This window comes from Hyla sarda, chromosome 6 (assembly GCF_029499605.1).
Source record: "Hyla sarda isolate aHylSar1 chromosome 6, aHylSar1.hap1, whole genome shotgun sequence".
In the NCBI taxonomy this organism is placed as follows: domain Eukaryota; kingdom Metazoa; phylum Chordata; class Amphibia; order Anura; family Hylidae; genus Hyla; species Hyla sarda.
The window spans coordinates 7,110,262-7,134,570 of record NC_079194.1 but is presented as its reverse complement, the minus strand read 5'-3'; the positions used below and the strand labels follow the sequence as shown (position 1 = coordinate 7,134,570).

The 24,309-nt window shown below is 48.4% G+C and overlaps 1 protein-coding gene across 6 annotated transcripts in view; it reads left to right on the top strand.

Annotated features, from left to right (window-relative positions):
* Nucleotides 1–172: 172 nt before the first annotated feature.
* Nucleotides 173–24,309, top strand: part of CCDC18 (coiled-coil domain containing 18) — an 89,731-nt gene continuing 65,594 nt past the window's right edge. For 4 of the 6 annotated variants that reach the window (XR_008844728.1, XM_056523139.1, XM_056523134.1 and 1 more), the window contains exons 1-8: nt 240–322; nt 5,302–5,425; nt 7,481–7,634; nt 10,108–10,287; nt 13,061–13,170; nt 15,322–15,450; nt 17,447–17,543; nt 19,685–19,806. Coding sequence is in view for 5 of the 6 variants with exons in the window: in XM_056523139.1 (XP_056379114.1) it covers nt 313–322; nt 5,302–5,425; nt 7,481–7,634; nt 10,108–10,287; nt 13,061–13,170; nt 15,322–15,450; nt 17,447–17,543; nt 19,685–19,806 (926 nt within the window). In the remaining variant the exon portion in view is untranslated. Of the gene's footprint in view, nt 323–5,301; nt 5,426–7,480; nt 7,635–10,107; nt 10,288–13,060; nt 13,171–15,321; nt 15,451–17,446; nt 17,544–19,684; nt 19,807–24,309 lie in introns of all 6 variants that reach the window. The other 2 variants (XM_056523135.1, XM_056523137.1) reach the window with 2 other exon arrangements.

Genomic DNA, 24,309 nt, shown 5'->3' with positions numbered 1-24,309 from the left:
TAGATCACATTTGATTGCACACGTGACCGCAGCTGATTGGCGCAAAAGAAGAAACACAGAAAATCATCAGTTCTGTTCACTTATGTAAAATAAAGTTTTAGAATATTGAATCATCTCCACGGAGATCGTACAGCGTCGGCTCCTCCTCTACTGCAACGGTCAAAGCGGTGATTGGCTGCTGAAAGAAAGGCGGGAGCGTGACGTAGGGCATCTCTAGCCAATCAACGAGCAGGATGTCAGCTGTCCGTTAGGTGCAGGGGGCGGGACTTGTTTGTGTTGTGGAAGTTACTGAAGTGATATGGAGACCGATGAATGGAGGACGGTGAGTGGAGGCTATAAGGTGGTTGGTGAGGGGGAGTGGGGGCTATAAGGTGGTTGGTGAGGGTGAGTGGAGGCTGTGAGGTGGTTGGTGAGTGTGAGTGGAGGCTGTGAGGTGGTTGGTGAGTGTGAGTGGAGGCTGTGAGGTGGTTGGTGAGGGGGAGTGGAGGCTGTGAGGTGGTTGGTGAGTGTGAGTGGAGGCTGTGAGGTGGTTGGTGAGGGGGAGTGGAGGCTGTGAGGTGGTTGGTGAGGGGGAGTGGAGGCTGTGAGGTGGTTGGTGAGGGGAGGGGGAGTGGAGGCTGTGAGGTGGTTGGTGAGGGGAGGGGGAGTGGAGGCTGTGAGGTGGTTGGTGAGTGTGAGTGGAGGCTGTGAGGTGGTTGGTGAGTGTGAGTGGAGGCTGTGAGGTGGTTGGTGAGGGTGAGTGGAGGCTATAAGGTGGTTGGTGAGGGTGAGTGGAGGCTGTGAGGTGGTTTGTGAGGGTGAGTGGAGGCTGTGAGGTGGTTTGTGAGGGTGAGTGGAGGCTGTGAGGTGGTTGGTGAGTGTGAGTGGAGGCTGTAAGGTGGTTGGTGAGGGTGAGTGGAGGCTGTGAGGTGGTTGGTGAGTGTGAGTGGAGGCTGTGAGGTGGTTGGTGAGGGTGAGTAGAGGCTATAAGGTGGTTGAGTGTGAGTGGAGGCTGTGAGGTGGTTGGTGAGGGTGAGTAGAGGCTATAAGGTGGTTGAGGGTGAGTGGGGGCTATAAGGTGGTTGGTGAGGGTGAGTGGGGGCTATAAGGTGGTTGGTGAGGGTGAGTGGGGCTATAAGGTGGTTGGTGAGGGTGAGTGGGGGCTATAAGGTGGTTGGTGAGGGTGAGTGGGGGCTATAAGGTGGTTGGTGAGGGTGAGTGGGGGCTATAAGGTGGTTGGTGAGGGGGAGTGGAGGCTATAAGGTGGTTGGTGAGGGGGAGTGGAGGCTATAAGGTGGTTGGTGAGGGGGAGTGGGGGCTATAAGGTGGTTGGTGAGGGGGAGTGGGGGCTATAAGGTGGTTGGTGAGGGGGAGTGGGGGCTATAAGGTGGTTGGTGAGGGGGAGTGGTGGGTGAGGGTGAGTGGGGGCCGTGAGGTGGTTGGTGAGGGTGAGTGGGGGCCGTGAGGTGGTTGGTGAGGGTGAGTGGAGGCCGTGAGGTGGTTGGTGAGGGTGAGTGGGGGCCGTGAGGTGGTTGGTGAGGGTGAGTGGGGGCCGTGAGGTGGTTGGTGAGGGTGAGTGGAGGATGGTGATAACATAGTTACTATTTATGTGTTTCCCAACCTGTTAGTCTTCAGCTGTTGCAAAACTACAACTCTCATCATCCCTTTACAGCCTCTGGCATGGTCTCTTTTGTGCAGTGTTCCCCAAACTGTGAATCTAGGGCTGTTGCAGGACTACAACTCTCAGCATGCCCTGTGTGTTGGGATTATTGCAACAGCCCTAGAGTCACATGATGGAGAAAACTTCTCTAGGGAAATAAAGAGCGGTCATGTATCTGGGGGTCGGTGTCATGTATCTGGGGGGGGGCAGTGTCATGTATCTGGGGGTCAGTGTCATGTCCAGGTCATGTATCTGGGGGGTCAGTGTCATGTCCAGGTCATGTATCTGGGGGGTCAGTGTCATGTCCAGGTCATGTATCTGGGGGGTCAGTGTCATGTCCAGGTCATGTATCTGGAGGTCAGTGTCATGTCCAGGTCATGTATCTGGGGTCAGTGTCATGTATCTGGGGGTCAGTGTCATGTCCAGGTCATGTATCTGGGGGGTCAGTGTCATGTCCAGGTCATGTATCTGGGGGTCAGTGTCATGTCCAGGTCATGTATCTGGAGGTCAGTGTCATGTCCAGGTCATGTATCTGGGGTCAGTGTCATGTATCTGGGGGTCAGTGTCATGTCCAGGTCATGTATCTGGGGGGTCAGTGTCATGTCCAGGTCATGTATCTGGAGGTCAGTGTCATGTCCAGGTCATGTATCTGGGGGGTCAGTGTCATGTCCAGGTCATGTATCTGGGGGCGGTCAGTGTCATGTCCAGGTCATGTATCTGGGGGGTCAGTGTCATGTCCAGGTCATGTATCTGGAGGTCAGTGTCATGTCCAGGTCATGTATCTGGGGGGTCAGTGTCATGTCCAGGTCATGTATCTGGGGGGGTCAGTGTCATGTCCAGGTCATGTATCTGGAGGTCAGTGTCATGTCCAGGTCATGTATCTGGGGTCAGTGTCATGTATCTGGGGGTCAGTGTCATGTCCAGGTCATGTATCTGGGGGGTCAGTGTCATGTCCAGGTCATGTATCTGGGGGTCGGTGTCATGTCCAGGTCATGTATCTGGGGGGTCAGTGTCATGTCCAGGTCATGTATCTGGGGGTCAGTGTCATGTCCAGGTCATGTATCTGGAGGTCAGTGTCATGTCCAGGTCATGTATCTGGGGTCAGTGTCATGTCCAGGTCATGTATCTGGGGGTCAGTGTCATGTCCAGGTCATGTATCTGGGGGTCGGTGTCATGTCCAGGTCATGTATCTGGGGGTCGGTGTCATGTCCAGGTCATGTATATGGGGGTCGGTGTCATGTCCAGGTCATGTATCTGGGGGTCAGTGTCATGTCCAGGTCATGTATCTGGAGGTCAGTGTCATGTCCAGGTCATGTATCTGGGGGTCAGTGTCATGTCCAGGTCATGTATCTGGGGGTCAGTGTCATGTCCAGGTCATGTATCTGGAGGTCAGTGTCATGTCCAAGTTATGTATCTGGGGGTCGGTGTCATGTCCAGGTCATGTATCTGGGGGTCAGTGTCATGTCCAGGTCATGTATCTGGGGGGTCGGTGTCATGTCCAGGTCATGTATCTGGGGGTCGGTGTCATGTCCAGGTCATGTATCTGGGGGTCAGTGTCATGTCCAGGTCATGTATCTGGAGGTCAGTGTCATGTCCAGGTCATGTATCTGGGGGTCAGTGTCATGTCCAGGTCATGTATCTGGGGGTCAGTGTCATGTCCAGGTCATGTATCTGGAGGTCAGTGTCATGTCCAAGTTATGTATCTGGGGGTCGGTGTCATGTCCAGGTCATGTATCTGGGGGTCAGTGTCATGTCCAGGTCATGTATCTGGGGGTCAGTGTCATGTCCAGGTCATGTATCTGGGGGTCAGTGTCATGTCCAGGTCATGTATCTGGGGGTCAGTGTCATGTCCAGGTCATGTATCTGGGGGTCAGTGTCATGTCCAGGTCATGTATCTGGGGGGGTCAGTGTCATGTCCAGGTCATTTATCTGGGGGCGGTCAGTGTCATGTCCAGGTCATTTATCTGGGGGCGGTCAGTGTCATGTCCAGGTCATGTATCTGGGGGTCGGTGTCATGTCCAGGTCATGAATCTGGGGGGGTCAGTGTCATGTCCAGGTCATGAATCTGGGGGGGTCAGTGTCATGTCCAGGTCATGTATCTGGGGGTCGGTGTCATGTCCAGGTCATGTATCTGGGGGGTCGGTGTCATGTCCAGGTCATGTATCTGGGGGTCGGTGTCATGTCCAGGTTATGTATCTGGGGGTCAGTGTCATGTCCAGGTCATGTATCTGGGGGGTCGGTGTCATGTCCAGGTCATGTATCTGGGGGTCGGTGTCATGTCCAGGTCATGTATCTGGGGGGGGTCAGTGTCATGTCCAGGTCATGTATCTGGGGGGGGTCAGTGTCATGTCCAGGTCATGTATCTGGGGGGGGTCAGTGTCATGTTCAGGTCATGTATCTGGGGGGGGTCAGTGTCATGTTCAGGTCATGTATCTGGGGGGGGTCAGTGTCATGTTCAGGTCATGTATCTGGGGGGGGTCAGTGTCATGTTCAGGTCATGTATCTGGGGGTCAGTGTCATGTCCAGGTCATGTATCTGGGGGTCAGTGTCATGTCCAGGTCATGTATCTGGGGGGGGTCAGTGTCATGTCCAGGTCATGTATCTGGGGGGGGTCAGTGTCATGTCCAGGTCATGTATCTGGGGGGGGTCAGTGTCATGTTCAGGTCATGTATCTGGGGGGGGTCAGTGTCATGTTCAGGTCATGTATCTGGGGGGGGTCAGTGTCATGTTCAGGTCATGTATCTGGGGGGGGTCAGTGTCATGTCCAGGTCATGTATATGGGGGTCGGTGTCATGTCCAGGTCATGTATCTGGGGGTCAGTGTCATGTCCAGGTCATGTATCTGGGGGTCAGTGTCATGTCCAGGTCATGTATCTGGGGGTCAGTGTCATGTCCAGGTCATGTATCTGGGGGTCAGTGTCATGTCCAGGTCATGTATCTGGGGGTCAGTGTCATGTCCAGGTCATGTATCTGGGGGTCAGTGTCATGTCCAGGTCATGTATCTGGGGGTCAGTGTCATGTCCAGGTCATGTATCTGGGGGTCAGTGTCATGTCCAGGTCATGTATCTGGGGGTCAGTGTCATGTCCAGGTCATGTATCTGGGGTCAGTGTCATGTCCAGGTCATTTATCTGGGGGGGGTCAGTGTCATGTCCAGGTCATTTATCTGGGGGCGGTCAGTGTCATGTCCAGGTCATGTATCTGGGGGTCAGTGTCATGTCCAGGTCATGTATCTGGGGTCAGTAGTTATTCAGTAGCCTGATCCCTGGTGGTCTGGAGTCCCCTGATATCTGGTCTCTATGTGTCAGTAATGTATTGTGGAGGGATTCCTTACTAACACATTCTCAGCCTGTTATCTCTTATAGATATTATCCTCAGCCTGTTATCTCTTATAGATATTATCCTCAGCCTGTTATCTCTTATAGATATTATCCTCAGCCTGTTATCTCTTAAAGATATTATCCTCAGCCTGTTATCTCTTATAGATATTATCCTCAGCCTGTTATCTCTCATAGATATTATCCTCAGCCTGTTATCTCTTATAGATATTATCCTCAGCCTGTTCTCTCTTATAGATATTATCCTCAGCCTGTTCTCTCTTATAGATATTATCCTTAGTCTGTTATCTCTTATAGATATTATCCTCAGCCTGTTCTCTCTTATAGATATTATTGTTTTCTTCAGAGAGAATCCCAGTGAGATGGAGTCAAGATATCTGAAAAAAAGACTGAACACAGCAAAGAAACAGAGAGATGGGACATTGTGTGATATAGAAGATCATCTGTCCAGGTCTGTATGAGCGGTAGAGAGCTGGGGGGGGGGGGTAACATGGAACATGACCACCAGGGACTGTTATGTGTGTGTATATGTGTATATATATAATATAATTTCTTATATCTATCTAATGGCCCTGACTGGTCAGTTTCAGGAGTTGATGTTAGAAGCAGAATAATGGGCAGATGTTGGGATCTAAGCGAGTGTGACCAGGGCTTAATAATGATGTGGACTCCGGGGTCAGATCAGCTCCAGAACAGCCGGTCATATGGGATGTCCCTGGTATGTAGTGGTTAGCACCGACCAATAGTGTCCAAGAAAGGGCAACCGGGTACTGGGTCATTGGGGTGTGGCTAGTCCGTCTGGTCTGATACCACAGAAGAGCTGCTGTAGAGCAAACTGCTGAAAAACACAGCTGTGTATGGGGCCCCGCAGACCGGTCAGATCACACAGGACATCACAGCTGTGTATGGGGCCCCACAGACCAGTCAGATCACACAGGACATCACAGCTGTGTATGGGGCCCCACAGACCGGTCAGATCACACAGGACATCACAGCTGTGTATGGGGCCCCGCAGACCGGTCAGATCACACAGGACATCACAGCTGTGTATGGGGCCCCACAGACCAGTCAGATCACACAGGACATCACAGCTGTGTATGGGGCCCCACAGACCGGTCAGATCACACAGGACATCACAGCTGTGTATGGGGCCCTACAGACCTTTCAGATCACACAGGACATCACAGCTGTGTATAGGGCCCTGCAGACCAGTCAGATCACACAGGACATCACATGTGTATGGGACCCCGCAGACCAGTCAGATCACACAGGACATCACAGCTGTGTATGGGGCCCCACAGACCGGTCAGATCACACAGGACATCACAGCTGTGTATGGGGCCCCGCAGACCGGTCAGATCACACAGGACATCACAGCTGTGTATGGGGCCCCGCAGACCGGTCAGATCACACAGGACATCACAGCTGTGTATGGGGCCCCGCAGATCAGTCAGATCACACAGGACATCACAGCTGTGTATGGGGCCCCACAGACCGGTCAGATCATACAGGACATCACAGCTGTGTATGGGGCCCCACAGACCGGTCAGATCACACAGGACATCTCAGCCGTGTATGGGGCCCCACAGACCAGTCAGATCATACAGGACATCACAGCTGTGTATGGGGTCCCACAGAGCGGTCAGATCACACAGGACATCACAGCTGTGTATGGGGCCCTACAGACCTTTCAGATCACACAGGACATCACAGCTGTGTATAGGGCCCTGCAGACCAGTCAGATCACACAGGACATCACATGTGTATGGGACCCCGCAGACCAGTCAGATCACACAGGACATCACAGCTGTGTATGGGACCCTGCAGACCGGTCAGATCACACAGGACATCACAGCTGTGTATGGGGCCCCACAGACCGGTCAGATCACACAGGACATCACAGCTGTATATGGGGCCCCACAGACCAGTCAGATCACACAGGACATCACATGTGTATGGGGCCCCACAGACCGCTCAGATCACACAGGACATCACATGTGTATGGGGCCCCACAGAGCATCCCTGAGGCGTCTGCAATGGTCACATGAACATCAGAACTAGAGTAATGGAAGAATGCGCCTGATCTGCTGGAGAACATCGGCCGGGTACATGTCCATCACCTACCTGGGGAATAAATGGCACCATGATGCACTATGGGAAGAAGACATGGAGACCTTGGGTCCTGGCATCATGTGGGAGTTACATTCCACCTACCTGACCATTTTACAGACCATGTCCCCCCCCCCCCCCCCCTTTTCATGGCAGCCGGACCCTCTAATGACATCAGGACCCCCTAATGGCAGAGGTCTCTGTCAGCAGGGTAATGCTCTGGGCCGCAGACATTGCTCAGGAATTAGGAAAATGACAAAGAGATTAAGGTGGAGACTCTGCTTACCCCCTTTTTCAGCCATTTAGTCCTGGGTTTTTATATTTTGCATGGTCCCAGGATTTTATTTCCTCTGTAGTCCCACGTCTTTTATCATGTGATCTTATGTTGTTGTTCCAGTGACTCTGATCATTCCCTGGGTAGAGCTCCCCTGGTCCTGACATTGGAAGATCTGCAGCAGCCCGGTCTCTGTGCTCCCCGGGAGAGTGCAACTAAACAAAGCAACGCCATGTTTCATAGAGGCAGTGAATCCCTCAGAATGGGGGGTGATAAGGTGCGTACTTCTGAAGAGACACAGAAAAACTTTTAGATATTATAGGGGAGCACATCATCTGTACATTTATCCTACAGGGAAGGGTGGGGGAGGGAGTAGGCATGCATGCTGCATTGGACCCAATGTGTACCTCAGCAGAGCTACCCTTAGAGAGGTCCCCGAACGTACACCCAGCCAGACGCCACAAACACTTTTTATCATTGTTGGGCGATCAGAGGCAGACGTGTAAGTGTCACAATTATTTTGGTGGAAGTCTTTTAGTTGCTCAAAAATGTGTTACTTTTGTCATGGATAAGGTGCAAAAAGTGCTAATTTTTGTTCAAGTTGACTCTAGCTTTGTATGTAGATGTGAAAGATTTATTAAACTGCGATAATTCGATAAATTTCTCTTGCGTAAGCAAGCTGAAAACGGGCACGTTAAGATGTATACATCATAAATGCCACATATTAGGGATCGAATGATATTGATTTTTTGCAGCCGATACCGATAACCTGTGAACTTTGAGGCCGATAGCCCATAACTTATACCGATATTCCGTGCATTTTAATTCCCCCCCCCCAAATATCCTTGGTAAAAAGAGGGTGCGTGTGTGTGTGGGGGGTATACCCTGATAAACTGTTTATGGCCCCGCAGAAGCCGCTGCACATCAATGATTTAATGCAGGCGCTTTAAATCAATTAACTGCAGCGGCTTTTGCGGGGCCAGAGACCTCCGCCTCCTCCCGCTTCTCTCCCCCTGCCTGTCCTGGGGTCCTGAATCCAATCACTGACGCTGCCCGATTGGCTTCCCCTGCCTATCCTCTGGCTAGAGACCGCCGCTGCCCCATTGCCTCCCCGGCCAGAAACCGCCACCGCCACTGCCCCATTGCCTCCCCCATCCCCGGTTTTATAATTACCTGTTCCTGGGGTCCGCGCTACTTCTGGCTCCTGCGGCGTCCTGCGCTGTCACTGTGCGCCGGGCCACTGATGTCACTCAACAGCGCAGGACACCGCAGGAGCCAGAAGTAGCGCAGACCTCGGGAACAGGTAATTATAAAACCGGGGATGGGGGAGGCAATGGGGCTGCGGCGGCGGTCTCTGGCCAGAGGATAAACAGGGGGAGGCAATGGGGCAGTGGCGGCGGTCTCTGGCCCGCAAAAGCCGCTGCAGTTCATAGATTTAAAGCGCCCGCCTTGTCAGCAAGGTTAGATACCGATAACTTACAAAATCGTGAATATCGGCCAATCCCATAATCTGTCGATCCCTACCACATATTATATAAATTTCCCCCAATGATTTGAAATTACCCGTATGCAGCTTTTTCCTGATGGATTTGGCCCAAAAACTGCATTGGAAACTGCAGTAATATTTTTACAAAAGATGTGTGAGAGTTTGGAGACCCGACTGTTGTTCTAGGGCAGTGGTCTTAAATAGAGATGAGCGAACTTACAGTAAATTTGATTCGTCACAAACTTCTCTGCTCAGCAGTTGATGACTTATCCTGCATAAATTAGTTCAGCCTTCAGGAGCTCTGGTGGGCTGGAAAAGGTGGATACAGTCCTAGGAAAGAGTCTCCTAGGACTGTATCCACCTTTTCCAGCCCACGGGAGCACCTGAAAGCTGAACTAATTTATGCAGGATAAGTCATCAACTGCTGAGCAGAGAAGTTTGTGACGAATCAAATTTACTGTAAGTTCGCTCATCTCTAGTCTTAAACCTGCGGACCTCCAGACCTCCTTATATAGGTGATTTTGTCGTACTTATGGAAAAAATCATAACTACATGTAGAAAAATTTCTACTTTTAAAATTGTCATCTTCTGACCCCTATAACTTTTTTAATTTTCCGCCTATGGGGTGGTATGAGGGCTCATTTTTTGCGCCGTGATCTGAAGTTTTTAGCGGTACCATGTATTGATGGGATTTTTGATCGCTTTTTATTCATTTTTTCATGATATAAAAAGTGACCAAAAATACACTATTTTGGACTTTGGAATTTTTTTGCGTGTACGCCATTGATCGTGCGGTTTAATTAACGATATATTTTTATAATTCGGACATTTCCGCACGCGGCGATAGGAAACCATTGATCAATGATTCTGCCACTTGACTGCTCATGCCTGAGCAGGCACTTAGCAGTCACTCGACGATTGGACACCAGGAGGCAAGGTAAGGGACCCTCCTGCTGTATCACAGCTGTTCGGGATGCTGCGATTTCACCGCGGCCATCCCGAACAGCCCCCTGAGCTAACCGGCATTTTTTTACTTCCACTTTAGACGCGGCATTCAACTTTGAACGCTGCGTCTAAAGGGTTAATAGCGCGCGGTCTTAGCCACGGGTCCCGGCCATTGTTAGAGGCCGCGTTATAGAAAGGGAAATGACTCGGGATGTACCGGTACGTCCTTGGTCCTTAAGGGGATAAGCCAGAGATATCGCATCATATTTGTTTTGTTTGCATTTCTTTTATGTAAAATGATTTATATTTCTCCACACAGACCGGATCACTGAGGACTACAGAACAAGAGAATAAGAAGCTGAGGGACCGGCTTCTTGCACTTCAGGAACAAAATGCAGTTTTGACATCTCAGAACCTCTCGCTCAGGAACAGAATAGAATCCATGCAGCTGGGGCTTGCAAAGTGCAAATCGCAGTCGTCCTCCAGGCCAATGCGTGATGTAATTTATCACCTTTTATTTTTCTGTTTCTTTTGACAGAAGGACTGTCATCCATGATGGGGCCCCTGAAACATCATGGGGTGGGGGATATCATGGGTTTGTCATGGGATCAAAGTCTAACATCTTTGTTATAAATTATTCTGACATGCATAATGTTTTGCAGTGTACCCTATTTTTTGCCCTATAGGATGCACCGGCGTATAAGACGCACCCAATTTATAGGTGCAAGATCTAAAAAAATAAAGATTTTGAACCCAATAGTGGTCTTCAATCTGCGGACCTCCAGATGTTGCAAAACTACAACTCCCAGCATGCTGGGAGTTGTAGTTTTGCAACATCTGGAGGTCCGCAGATTGAAGACCACTGCACAGGAGGTAATACTCACGTGTCCCCGCCGCTCCGGACCCGTCACTGCTGCCCTGGATGTCGCTCCATCGCTGTCGCCGTGTCCCCGTCGCTCCGGAACGTCTCTGCTGCCAGCCGGGTATCCTTGCTCTCCTTCGCCGCCATCGCGTCGTTACGCACGTACGTGATGACGAGGAAGGAGAGCGCCGGCCATACAGGGGATCCCTGAACGGAGAAGACACCGAGGAGGCAGGTAAGGTCCCTCCCGGTGTCCTGTAAGCACTAACCTGGCTATTCAGTCGGGCTGTTTGGGACCGCCGCGGTGAAATCATGGCGGTCCCGAACAGCCCGACTGAACAGCCGGGTTAGTGTCACTTTCCCTTCAGACGCGGCGGTCAGCTTTGATCGCCGCGTCTGAAGGGTTAATACAGGGCATCACCGCGATCGGTGATGTCCTGTATTAGCCACGGGTCTCGGCCGTTGAAGACCGCAGGGACCGCCGCGATAGGGGTGTATTCGCCGTATAAGACGCGCACCGACTCTTTCCCCCCAGTTTTGGGGAAGAAAAAGTGCGTCTTATACGGCGAAAAATACGGTATTTAATGACAATAAAGGAATGTGGTGAAGTCTCCGTGCAGAAAGAATGAAACTTTTGTGCACAGTCAGCTCGTCCTTTATTCTCTACGGGTCTGCCAAACATTTCCAAACGCTGAACACGGAAATGTTCGTCGGCTCATTGAGAATTAATAGAACGGTGGCTGCAAATGTGCAGCTACATTCATTCCGGGGAAGATTTTGTCCCCATTCTTGGAATCTGCTTGGGTCCCAGCAGTCAGATCCCCACCGATCAGCTTGTTATCCACCTATCCTATGGATAGAATAGAACAGTCCAAGATGGCAATTCCTCCTTAAGGGTACATTCACACGTACGCATATTTGATGCACAGGATTTTCGGAGGATTTTCTGCTGCAGATTTTAATGTAAACTAAATGACTGAGCACAACTTCTAATCGGCAGTTACATATCCTGCGCATCAAATCTGCACAGGATCCTGTATTTGTGAACGCACCCTTAGGGTCTATTCACACGTACAGTATTCTGCACAGATTTGATGGGCAGGATTTTCTGCTGCAGATTTCAATTTAAACTGAATGACTTGAAATCCTGCGCAGAATACTGTACATGTGAATAGACCCTTAATAGTCTATTCACACGTACAGTATTCTGCGCAGATTTGATGTGCAGGATTTTCCGCTATAGATCTCTATGTAAACTGAATGACTGAACACAGCTTAAAATCCTGCGCATCAAATCTGCACAGAATACTGTATGTGTGAATAGACCCGAAGCATGAATTCTGTTGGATGAAAGATGCTTTAAAAAGTTGTGTCATTTGCATCTTAGCTGCAGACTATGAACTGTACTATACCATTATTTACACCATTTAGTTTATAGTAAAGTGGAAGAGCTGAAGATCAGCTGTCAGGATGAGATGGCATGGTTCACACCTAAGCCTCATCCTGATACCTGTTATGATTGGCATCTTGTGTCACTAAATGGATCTGTTAGAGCTGGGCGGTATGCCAAAAATGTGTATCACAGTATATTTGTAAATCATGGCGGTTCCACAGTATTTACATGTATTTACCCCCTGCCTCCATTATCAAGTTATGGGCTTTCACCCCCCCCCCCCCAGGTTTAACAGCCCAGCGTTGCGTTGTCACCCGGGAGTGCTTGTCTTCCGCCCCCCCCGCCAAATAATTATCAGCCGCTGCGCTGTTCTGTACTCTGTATTCCTGTGCCCAGGCTGCAAATATAAAAAAAACAAACTTTAACTCGCCTTCTTCCTACGTTCCTCCGTTACTCTGGAACAGGCCTCACGGTCCTCCGCTGCTCTTGCTGCTTCCTGGGGATGTCACAAAGCCGTCAGCCTATCACTGGGGCGGGACCGAGGCGGGACATCGCTGCAGCCGGTGATAGGCTGACGGCTCTGTGACGTTCCCAGGAAGCAGCAAGAGGGCCGTGGGAATGTAGGAAGAAGCTGAGTTAAAGTTTATTTTGTTCATTTATAAAGCCCGGGCTCAGGATAGTACAGTACAGTACAGCGCAGCGGCTGATAATTATCTGGGGGGGAGAGAAGCAGAACAGTGCCCGCGGGTGACATATGATTAGTTGCCCGATGTGGGGACAGCGCCCTTTGGCTGATAATTCATTAATTCGAGGGGGCAGGGGCCCAACCGGTATTACAGTATGGGAAAAGTTCATATTGTGCAGGAAAGATATTTCGGTATGAACCGGTATACCGCCCAGCACTAGGATCTGTAGTAGGTTATACACATTGTTGCTATCAGAGAGGATCTCTTCTAGAAATGTTGAACTAGCTGGTGTGTAATCTGTTTCCATGAATTTACTTGTTTTTTTTTCCAGGTCCGTTCTTATGGGTCAGCTTTTGGATCTCGCCCATCCAGAATCTTAGACCTGGAGGAACATGTTGCGAGCTTGGAAGCAGAGTCTGAGGCACAAGAGAAAGCGTTGAGGTAACGATTCAGATTACATTGGTAACCAGCAGATACCTGAATTACAGGGATAATTAAGGTGTTAGGTCAATACTAATTTCCCAACCCTGTTCACTGGGTAAAAAGCCAGACTTAAAGCGTACCTATCATAGTTAAAAAACAAATAAACAAAACAAAAAAAAAACATATGTTACCCGGTCCATAATCCTGATCGTGTACATATATATTTTATGTCTCTAGGATCTTTATTTCCAGAGATATAAGCATTTATCTGTTGCTCAGTAACTTTTTCAGTGTGCAGACTGGAGGGGGCGTCTCTGTCTCACTGTGTCTGAGGAGCATCAGCTGTCAGCCAACTCTACTCTGTAACCCTTTCCTCTCTGGTTTAATGCTATACATGTTAGGCTGGGTCCACACTACGTTTTGTCCCATACGGGAGCGCATACGGCAGGAGGGAGCTAAAACCTCGCGCTCCCGTATGTGACCGTATGCGTTCCCGTATGCCATTCACTTCAATGAGCCGACCGGAGTGAAACGTTCGGTCCGGTCGGCTCATTTTTGCGCCGTATGCGCTTTTAAACCGGACCTAAAACTTTGGTCAACCACGGTTTTAGGTCCGGTTGTAAAAGCGCATACGGCGCAAAAATGAGCCGACCGGACCGAACGTTTCACTCCGGTCGGCTCATTGAAGTGAATGGCATACGGGAACGCATACGGTCACATACGGGAGCGCGAGCTTTTAGCTCCCTCCTGCCGTATGCGCTCCCGTATGGGACAAAACGTAGTGTGGACCCAGCCTTACACAGAGGAAGATGCTTGGAGCTTGCGTTCAGTATTCCTAAGACATTATGGCGAGTTCATAACAGGATAAAATGTATAAATATAAGAATAGATCTTTATAAAATTAGTGCAAGGATTTTATAGATAAAAGTACAGTATTTTTATGAATACGTTTTCTATCTGTTTTATCTTTTCCTAGTAAAGTTGGATGCTAATGAATATAGCTGTCACTGGCTAGCACCCGAGTTCCCCCACAATAGGGGCAGGCACCTGAGCTCCCCCCCCCCCCCCCACAGCCGCTGCTGGCACCTGAGCCACCCCTAGTGGTGGCTATTTTTAGATTTAATTTCTGGGGAAAATTTACTTGATTAGTTCTGTAACATATAAAAAGTTTTCAACAATGACAGTGCCTCTTTAAAGGAAATCAGAAATTCAACGGCGCTGACACAACTCGGGTTCGATGACTTGAGGCAGAACACTTTTTATTAACCAAGATGCAACGCGTTTCACTGTGCAGGTTCAGCTTCCTCAAGCATAGCAAGTGCGGGCAACTCTCATGGCTAGGAAACCCAGGGGGTGCAGAGAGGGGGGGGGGGGAGATCAACAAAGGAAACTAGGATATCCTCCAATATAGAGACTATATTAAATGAGAGCAATGAGAAAGACAAAATAAAAATAATCAACTTAGCAGACCACATTTTATCAGACAGTGAAGTGAGTCTATTGGCCAAAGGATTATCATTTTGTGCCGTTACTCATCCAAATGATTTTCAGTTATTTTTAGACCTTAACCAATACATAATAAAACTCACTTTAAAGGGGTACTCTGCCCCTAGACATCTTATCCCCTATCCAAAGGATAGGGGATAAGATGTCAGATCGCCGGGGTCCCACTACTGGGGACCCCCGGGATCTCCGCTGCGGCACCACGCTATCATTATTGCACAGAGCGAGTTCGCTCTGTGCGTAATGACGGGCAATACAGGGGCTGGAGCATCGTTACGTCGCTGCTCCGCCATCAGTTAATACCGATGTTGATATTGCTAAACATGTAGAGCAGTGGTCTCCAACCTGCGGACCTCCAGATGTTGCCAAACTACAACTCCCAGCGTGCCCATACATGCTGCAATGGACAGAGATGTCAGCAGAGAGCACTTTGCTCGTGATGTCAGCAGAGAGCTCTGTGTTCCAAAAATAAAAGAATCTTCTCTCTTGTATTCAGCAGCTAATAAGTACAGCTGAACAGACGGTTAAGCTACAGGGCCCCATACACACATTGAAGGGGTTGTGGCCCCTTTTTTCTACTCATAATCCCCATTGATCATACACTGAGTACCTATACTAAGGATAAGACAGTCTATGTAGTGTTAACACCTTGTAATGTTTTTCCAGGATTGCTGAAGATAAATTAGCTGAAAATGTCCGTAAAATTGCAGAAAAAGATCAAATCTTACAAAAGTTCAGAGAGGAAATGAAAAAACTGAAAGTGGAGCTCTACGAATCTAATAAATCGTGTAAACGGTGAGTAGAAAATGTGTTATTAAGTGCAAAAATGTCACAGAAAACCCCATAGAGCCATTAGGTAACAAAACTCTCACAAGAATTAGATGTTATTTTTTTATACTTCAACTATGGGTAAAAAAATAAAAATGATGCTAAAGCAGATGGCATTGCTTACCTGTCTGCAGCGGTTCTGAAACCACCAAAAATCCATTTGTTTTGTGGGTATGGAATCCTCTCCTCTACCATGCCCTCTCACTACTTCCTGGTTGATCAGTACTACAGTCCCCAGAACACTTTGCTTCCCCACCACACTGACAATGAGAGGACTACACAACTTCTTGTCAGGAGAGGAGGAGGAGGCAGGCAGCTGCTGACACCTCACCTAAAATGAGAGGACTACACAACTTCCTGTCAGGAGAGGTGAGGAGGCAGGCAGCTGCTGACACAACACCACACTGACAATGAGAGGACTACACAACTTCTTGTCAGGAGAGGAGGAGGAGGCAGGCAGCTGCTGACACCTCACCTAAAATGAGAGGACTACACAACTTCCTGTCAGGAGAGGTGAGGAGGCAGGCAGCTGCTGACACAACACCACACTGACAATGAGAGGAATACACAACTTCTTGTCAGGAGAGGAGGAGGAGGCAGGCAGCTGCTGACACCTCACCTAAAATGAGAGGACTACACAACTTCCTGTCAGGAGAGGAGGAGGAGGCAGGCAGCTGCTGACACCTCACCTAAAATGAGAGGACTACACAATTTCCTGTCAGGAGAGGTGAGGAGGCAGGCAGCTGCTGACACAACACCACACTGACAATGAGAGGAATACACAACTTCCTGTCAGGAGAGGGGAGGAGGCAGGCAGCTTCTGACACAACACCACACTGATAATGAGAGGAATACACAACTTCCTGTCAGGAGAGGGGGAGGAGGCAGGCAGCTGCTGACACAACACCACACTGACTATGAGAGGAATACACAACTTCCTGTCAGGAGAGGGGGAGGAGCAGGGAGCTGCTGACACAACACCACACTGACAATGAGAGGACTACAAAACTTCCTGTCAGGGGTATTTCAAGCACAAAACATGCTGAAGCCAGTACAGTGTGTGATGACACTATAAAATGTGTAACCATACTATAAAATTTTAACCATCGGGTCTGAATTATAAGGTAGCCTCTTGTCCTGCGTCCATTTGACGTAGTCCCAATTATTTATCCAAACTACATTAAACCGAGGTTGTCAGAGCATGAAGGGAGTTTTAGTTTTGCAACAGCAGAAGAGACTTTGGTTGGGGCACGTTGCAGCAGACCACACTGAAAGATGTTAGGGCATGCTGGGAGTTGTAGTTTTGCAACAGTTGGAGAAATACAGGACGAGAAATGTTGCATTAGACCAGTGTTTCCAAACCAGTGTGTCTCCAGCTGTTACAAAACTACAACTCCAAGCATCCGGACAGCCAAAGGCTGTCCGGGCTTGCTGGGAGTTGTAGTTTTGCAACAGCTGGGGATCACTGCTGGTTGGGAAACACCGTTCTGGAATAGCCTATTTAATGCTCTCTGGTCCATACAAACTGATCTATTGGGAGAAGTGAATGATAAAGGGCAGCCCCTGTGTTCTTTAAACTTGCTGCGCAGGCTAAAGCATCTAAGGGGATTAACATGTATGGAGCCAAAGTGAGTGGTGATCCTGTTACTCAACACTTAAGCCACCTAAAAGAAGATCTGTTACTTGTGAGATTAGATTGGGAAAAGTCTCCCAAAATGAGATGAGAAGACTTCCTACCTAATGTTATGTATTCGGGGTCGGCAGGTGCGCTTTCATAACATGTTGATCCGATCACATGAAGCTAAAAAATAAAGGGACTGACCCAATGATTTTAATAAGGCTCCAGATTATGAACCGCAACGTTTAATAAAGCTATAATAAAGAATCGTAGTTTACTTAAAAATGTCTGTCCCCATGTACATTGCCTTCATGTTTAGTTGATAACTCTGATTATTTATGTCAGGGCAGAGAAACAAAGAAACGAAGCGCTGCTGAACGCTGAAGAGCTGACCCGAGCCTTCCAACAGTACAAGAAGAATGTGGTCGAGAAGCTGGAAACTGTAAGGAACATTGTCTTCACTAGGCCATGACAACCCATTGTACCCTGCAGTTGTGTCCCAATGGGCTGGGGGGGGGGGGGGTCCAGGTGATAAAGGGGCTATCCCAGGAATGCAGCATCAAGGGGAAAGAAGAGATAAAATCAAAGTTATCACTACTCCGCTGCTTCCAGGGGGTATCAGCGGTATGACTGGACTGTCATGTATTTATGTTTAATGTGTGCACAATATATACTTACTGATATTATGTAGGTAATGTAGTAAATGTAGGTAAAATGTCATGAAGGCGTTAAAGGGGTTCTCCGGTGCTTACACATCTTATCCCCCTATCCAAAGGATAGGGGATAAGATGCCTGATCGCGGGAGTCCCGCCGCTGGGGCACCCAGTTTGTAATCAGTCCCCGAGCGTGTTTGCTCCGGGTCTGATTACGGGCGACCACCGGGCCGGCGGCGTGTGACGTCACGCCTCCGCCCCTCAATGCAAGCCTACGGGAGGGGGCGTGATAGCTATCACGCCCCCTCCCGTAGGCTTGCATTGAGGGGCGGAGCGTGACGTCACACGGGGGCGGAGGCGTGACTTCACACGCCATCGGCCCGGTGGTCGCCCGTAATCAGACCCGGAGCAAACACGCTCCGGGGACTGATTACAAACTGGGTGCCCCAGCGGCGGGACTCCCGCGATCAGGCATCTTATCCCCTATCCTTTGGATAGGGGATAAGATGTGTAAGCACAGGAGAACCCCTTTAAAGGGGTAGACCGGCCCTAAGACCACGCGATCGCTGATGTCTACCATTACCGGCAGGTCCCTTGTTGCTGACATCAGACGGGACCTGCCATGCATGATGCAAGCACTAGTCCGGTGCTCGCCGTCATTATATGGCATAAATGTAGGTCATGGTGCACTAAGTATCACGCACCATGACGTTATGTCTATTGTCCTTTAAAGGGGTACTCCACCCCTAGACATCGTATCCCCTATCCAAAGGCTAGGGCATAAGATGTCTGATCGCGGTGGTCCCGCCACAGGGATCTCCCTGCTGCACTCGGCATTCGTTTAGAGCATCAGGTGCAGCGCCGGAGGCTCGTGACCTCATGGCCACGCTCGTTACGTCACAGCCATGCCCCCTCAATGCAAGTCTATGGGAGGGGCCGTGACAGCCGTCATGCCCTCTCCCATAGACTTGCATTGGGTGGCGTGGTTGTGATGTCACAGCCTCCGCCCCGCATCCCAGTCATTTGAAGTTCACTCGGATGTCTGGGGTGCATCGGATGTCTGGGGTACCGCAGCCGATATCGCGGGGATCCCCAGTGGCGGGACCCCAGCGATCAGACTTCTTATCCCCTATCCTTTGTATAGGGTATAAGATGTCTAGGGGCGGAGTACCCCTTTAAGAAAAGCAAGGTTGCATACTGCAAAATTAACCTTCATCCTATAGGCAGAAATTGCTTTTCCCACACACATAATACAGTGGTCCCTCAACATACGATGGTAATTCGTTCCATATGACCCATCGTTTGTCGAATCCATCGTATGTCGAGGGATCCGTGCAATGTAAAGTATAGGAAGCTGTACTCACCTGTCCCGCCGCTCCGCACCAGGTCCGCACCGCTCCCGATGCTGTCCCAGGGGCTCCCGATGCTGTCCCGCTGCTCCGGTGTCTTCTTCGCGATCCTCCGGCTTGTTCCGCATCTTCTGCAGGGTCCGGGCCTCGCTTTCTGGTGACGTTATTATGCTGCTGCTCCGGCGCGGCGTGGGTAGTGACGTAATAACGACGCCGGAAAGCGAGGCCCGGACCCTGGAGAAGATGCGGAAGACGCCGGAGGATCGCGAAGATGACCCGGAGCAGCGGGAATAGGTAAGTGAACCTGTCCGCGATGCTTAAACTGCTATCCGACAGCAGCTTAAGCATTTTGCGCTGTCAGATAGCAGTTAATGCGATGGCCCCGACATATAAAAGCATTGTATGTCGATTTTATCATATGTCGGGGCCATCGCATGTCGGGGGGTGACTGTACATAACTTGTTAGGACTGAATTGTCTATTCAATTATGATATTGAGTTTTTTTTTTCCTTTGGAGAATGGAATCTTTTTAGATGAAAAACATAATGTTTAGTTTTTTCTTATTACCTTTTCTATTTCAGGTTAAGACTGAAGGAGATCTGATGAATAAGAATCTGCAGACCTGTGTAAGAGAGCGGGAGGAATTACTGGAGAAGTGCAAGAATCTGGACAATGAGCTGGAAACCAACAGGGAGCATTTAAGGTTCATCAATGTTTTCTGTAAATTGTGGCATATTGTTTAACCCCTTCATTACTTAGCCCCTTTATACCTTAATGACCAAGGCCTTTTTTTCAAATCTGACGTGTGTCTCTTTATGTGGTAATAACTGGAATGCTTTTACTTATCAACCCAATTCAGAGATTGTTTTTTTTTTTCGTGACATATTGTACTTTACATTAGTGGTAAATTTTGATTGGTATATTCAGCGGTTCTTGTAAAAAAAAGAATAATTTGGCGAAAAAAATGAAAAATTAGCATTTTTCTAGACTTTACATTTTCTGCTCGTACGATAGTCATATCGCACCACATTGATTAATTCACATCAATATGTCTACTTTATGTTCCCATCATTTGATAAACATTACTTTACTTTATTAGAATGTTAGAAGGTTTATAAGTTTAGCAGCAATTTTCCAGATTTTCAAGAAAATTTCAAAATCTGATTTTTCTGGGACCATTTCAGTTCTGAAGTGGAATTGAGGGGCCTGTATGTTAGATACCCCCATAAATCAACTCATTTGATAAACTGCACCCCTTAAAGTAGTCAGAATGACATTAAAGAAGTTTATTAACCCCTACAGGACCCATGACGTAACGGTACGTCCCGACACCCTGGGTCTTAAGGACCAGGGACGTACATTTACGTCATGGGCAGTTTTAGTCCCCGCCGTGTGCCGGGCGGGGATCGGAGCGGGATGCCTGCTGAAATCATTCAGCAGGCATCCCATGCAAATGCCCAGGGGGGTCATCAGACCCCCCCATGTCGGCGATCTCGGCAAATCGCAAGTGAATTCACACTTGCGATTTGCGCGATTCCGAGTCATTACGGGTCTATAGTGACCCGGTGACCCGGAATGTAAGGGGGATCGCGGGTGTCTAAGACACCCACGATCCCCCTGAAGCGATAGGAGTGAGGTGGCATGGTTGCCACCCCTCCTATCCCTGCTATTGGTGGTCTAGACGCGACCACCAATAGCAGATCGGGGGCGGGAGGGTTTACTTTCGTTTTTCCCGTCCTGCCCTCCCACAATAGGCGGGGCAGGACGGGGAAAGTGACGGGGACCGGCGCCGAAGATCCACTTACCGATCCGGGAGGGCGTCGGAGGCTGCAGGCGACGGAGATCGGCGGGCGGCGATGACGTGCGGCTGGATCCGACGGAAGCCGGTGAGTTGCCTAGCAACATCTGGAGGGTACAGTTTGAGACCATTATACAGTGGTCTCTAACTGTAGCCCTCCAGATGTTGCAAAACTACAACTCCCAGCATGCCCAGACAGCTGTTTGGGCATGCTGGAATATGTAGTTTTGCAACAGCTGGAGGGCTACAGTTTGAGACCACTATATAGTGGTCCCTAAACTGTAGCCCTCCAGATCTTGCAAAACTACAATTCCTAGAATGCTCAAACAACTGTTTGCTGTCAGGGCATGCTGGGAATTGTAGTTTTGCAACAGCTGGAGGTCCACAGTTTGGAGATCACTTTGCAGTGTTCTCTAAAACTGTAGCCCTCCAGATGTTGCAAAACTGCAAATCCCAGCATGTCCAAACAGCAATCAGCTGTCTCGGCATGCTGGGAGTTGTAGTTGCGTACCTCCAGCTATTGCATAACTACATCTCCCAGCATGCCCTTCGGCGATCAGTATATGCTGGGAGTTGTAGTTTTGCAACAGCTGAAGGCACACTGGTTAGAAAATACTGAGTTAGGTAACAGAACCTAACTGAAGGTTTTCCAACCAGTGTGCCTCCAGCTGTTGCAAAAGTACAACTCCCAGCATGCACGGTCTGTCAGTACATGCTGGGAGTTTTGAAACAGCTGGAGGTTTGCCCCCCCCAGGTGAACGTACAGAGTACATTCACACGGGCAGGCTTACAGTAAGTTTCCTGCTTCAAGTTTGGGCTGCGGCAAATTTTTTGCGCAGCTCAAACTTCTAGCGAGAAACTCACCGTAACCCGCCAGTGCGAATGTACCCTAAAAACACTACACTACCACATAATAAAGAGTAAAACGCTACATATACACCCCCTTACACTGTCCCCCCAATAAAAATGAAAACCGTATTGTATGGCAGTGTTTCCAAAACGGAGCTTCCAGCTGTTGCAAAACAACAACTCCCAGCATTTCCGGACAGCCACTGACTGTCCAGGCATGCTGGGAGTTTAGCAACAGCTGGAGGCACCCTGTTTGGGAATCACTGGCATAGAATACCCCTATGTCCACCCCTGTGCAATCCCTAATTTAATCCTCAAATGCGCATGGCGCTCTCACTTCGGAGCCCTGTCGTATTTCAAGGAAACAGTTTAGGGCCACATATGGGGTATCGCCGTACTCGGGAGAAATTGTACTACAAATTTTGGGGGGCTTTTTCTCCTTTTACCCCTTATGAAAAGGAAAAGTTGGGGCTACACCAGCTTGTTAGTGTAAAAAAATAAAAAAATTTACACTAACATGCCGGTGTTGCCCTTTACTTTTTATTTTCACAAGCGTTAAAAGGAAAAAAAGACCCCCAAAATTTGTAACGCAATTTCTCCTGAGTACAGAAATACCCCATATGTGGGCGTAAAATGCTCTGCAGGCACACAACAAGGCTCAGGAGTCAGAGCGCACTATGTACATTTGAGGTCTAAATTGGTGATTTGCACAGGGGTGGCTGATTTTACAGCGGTTCTGACATAAACCCCAAAAAAATAAATACCCACATGTGATCCCATTTTGGAAACTACACCCCTCACGGAATGTAATAAGGTGTACAATGATCATTTACGCCCCACAGGTGTCTGACAGATTTTTGGAACAGTGGTCCGTGAAAATGAAAAATTTTATTTTTCATTTGCACAGCCCACTGTTCCAAAGATCTGTCAAACGCCAGTGGGGTGTAAATACTCACTGCACCCTTTATTAAATTCTGTAAGGGGTGTAGTTTCCAAAATAGGGTCACATGTGGGGGGTTCCACTGTTCTGGCACCACGGGGGGCTTTGTAAACGCACATGGTCCCTGACTTCCATTCCAAACAATTTTTTTCCCAAAAGCTCAATGGTGCTCCTTCTCTTCTGAGCATTGTAGTGCGCCAGCAGAGCTCTTGACGTCCACACATGGGGTATTTCCATACTCAGAAGAGATGGGGTTACAAATTTTGGGGGGTCTTTTCTGCTATTAACCCTTAAAATCTTTTTTTTTTTTTTTTACATATGCAAAAGTCGTGAAACCCCTGTGGGGTATTAAGGCTCACTTTATTCCTTGTTACGTTCCTCAAGGGGTCTAGTTTCCAAAATGGTATGGCATGTGTTTTTGTTTTTTTTTTGCTGTTCTGGCACCATAGGGGCTTCCTAAATGCAACATGCCCCCCAAAAACCATTTCAGAAAAACGTACTCTCCAAAATCCCCTTGTTGCTCCTTCGCTTCTGAGCCCTCTACTGTGCCCGCCGAACAATTTACATAGACATATGAGGTATGTCCTTACTCGAGAGAAATTGGGCTACAAATATAAGTATAAATTTTCTCCTTTTACCCCTTGTAAAAATAAAAAAATTGGGTCTACAAGAACATGCGAGTGTAAAAAATGAAGATTGTGAATTTTCTCCTTCACTTTGCTGCTATTCCTGTGAAACACCTAAAGGGTTAAAACGCTGACTGAATGTCATTTTGAATACTTTGGGGGGTGCAGTTTTTATAATGGGGTCATTTGTGGGGTATTTCTAATATGAAGACCCTTCAACTCCACTTCAAACCTGAACTGGTCCCTGAAAAATATTGAGTTTGAAAATTTTGTGAAAAATTGGAAAATTGCTGCTGAACTTTGAAGCCCTCTGATGTCTTCCAAAAGTAAAAACTCGTCAATTTTATGATGCAAACATAAAGTAGACATATTGTATATGTGATTAAATTTTTTTTTTATTTGGAATATCCATTTTACTTACAAGCAGACAGCTTCAAAGTTAGAAAAATGCTAATTTTTCAAATTTTTCATCAAATTTTGGGATTTTTCACCAAGAAAGGATGCAAGTTACCATAAAATTTTACCACTATGTTAAAGTAGAATATGTCACGAAAAAACAATCTCGAAATCAGAATGATAACTAAAAGCATTCCAGAGTTATTAATGTTTAAAGTGACAGTGGTCAGATGTGCAAAAAACGCTCTGGTCCTGAGGTGTAAAATGGCCTGGTCCTTAAGGGGTTAAAGAGTACCTGTCATCAACAAAAACTTTTAATATGTTGTTCATAATCGTTAATGAAGAGATATTGTAATATATCTTCATTAAAAAATATTAATATTTATACCAGTTTTTTCATTTTATACTTTTGGCCACTAGGGGTCTCTCCTCTATGCCTGGTCTGCAGGCAGCATCCTATGCTTTTCATAGTAAGTGTACAGCTTTTAGGACTAATGCTGAAAGGGTTCTGGTCCTTCCGCAGGAAGTTCAGTACTCTCAGCTCAGGACTCGCTCCCAGCATTTGAGCTACAAGCCTGCACATGCCTCTCATATAAC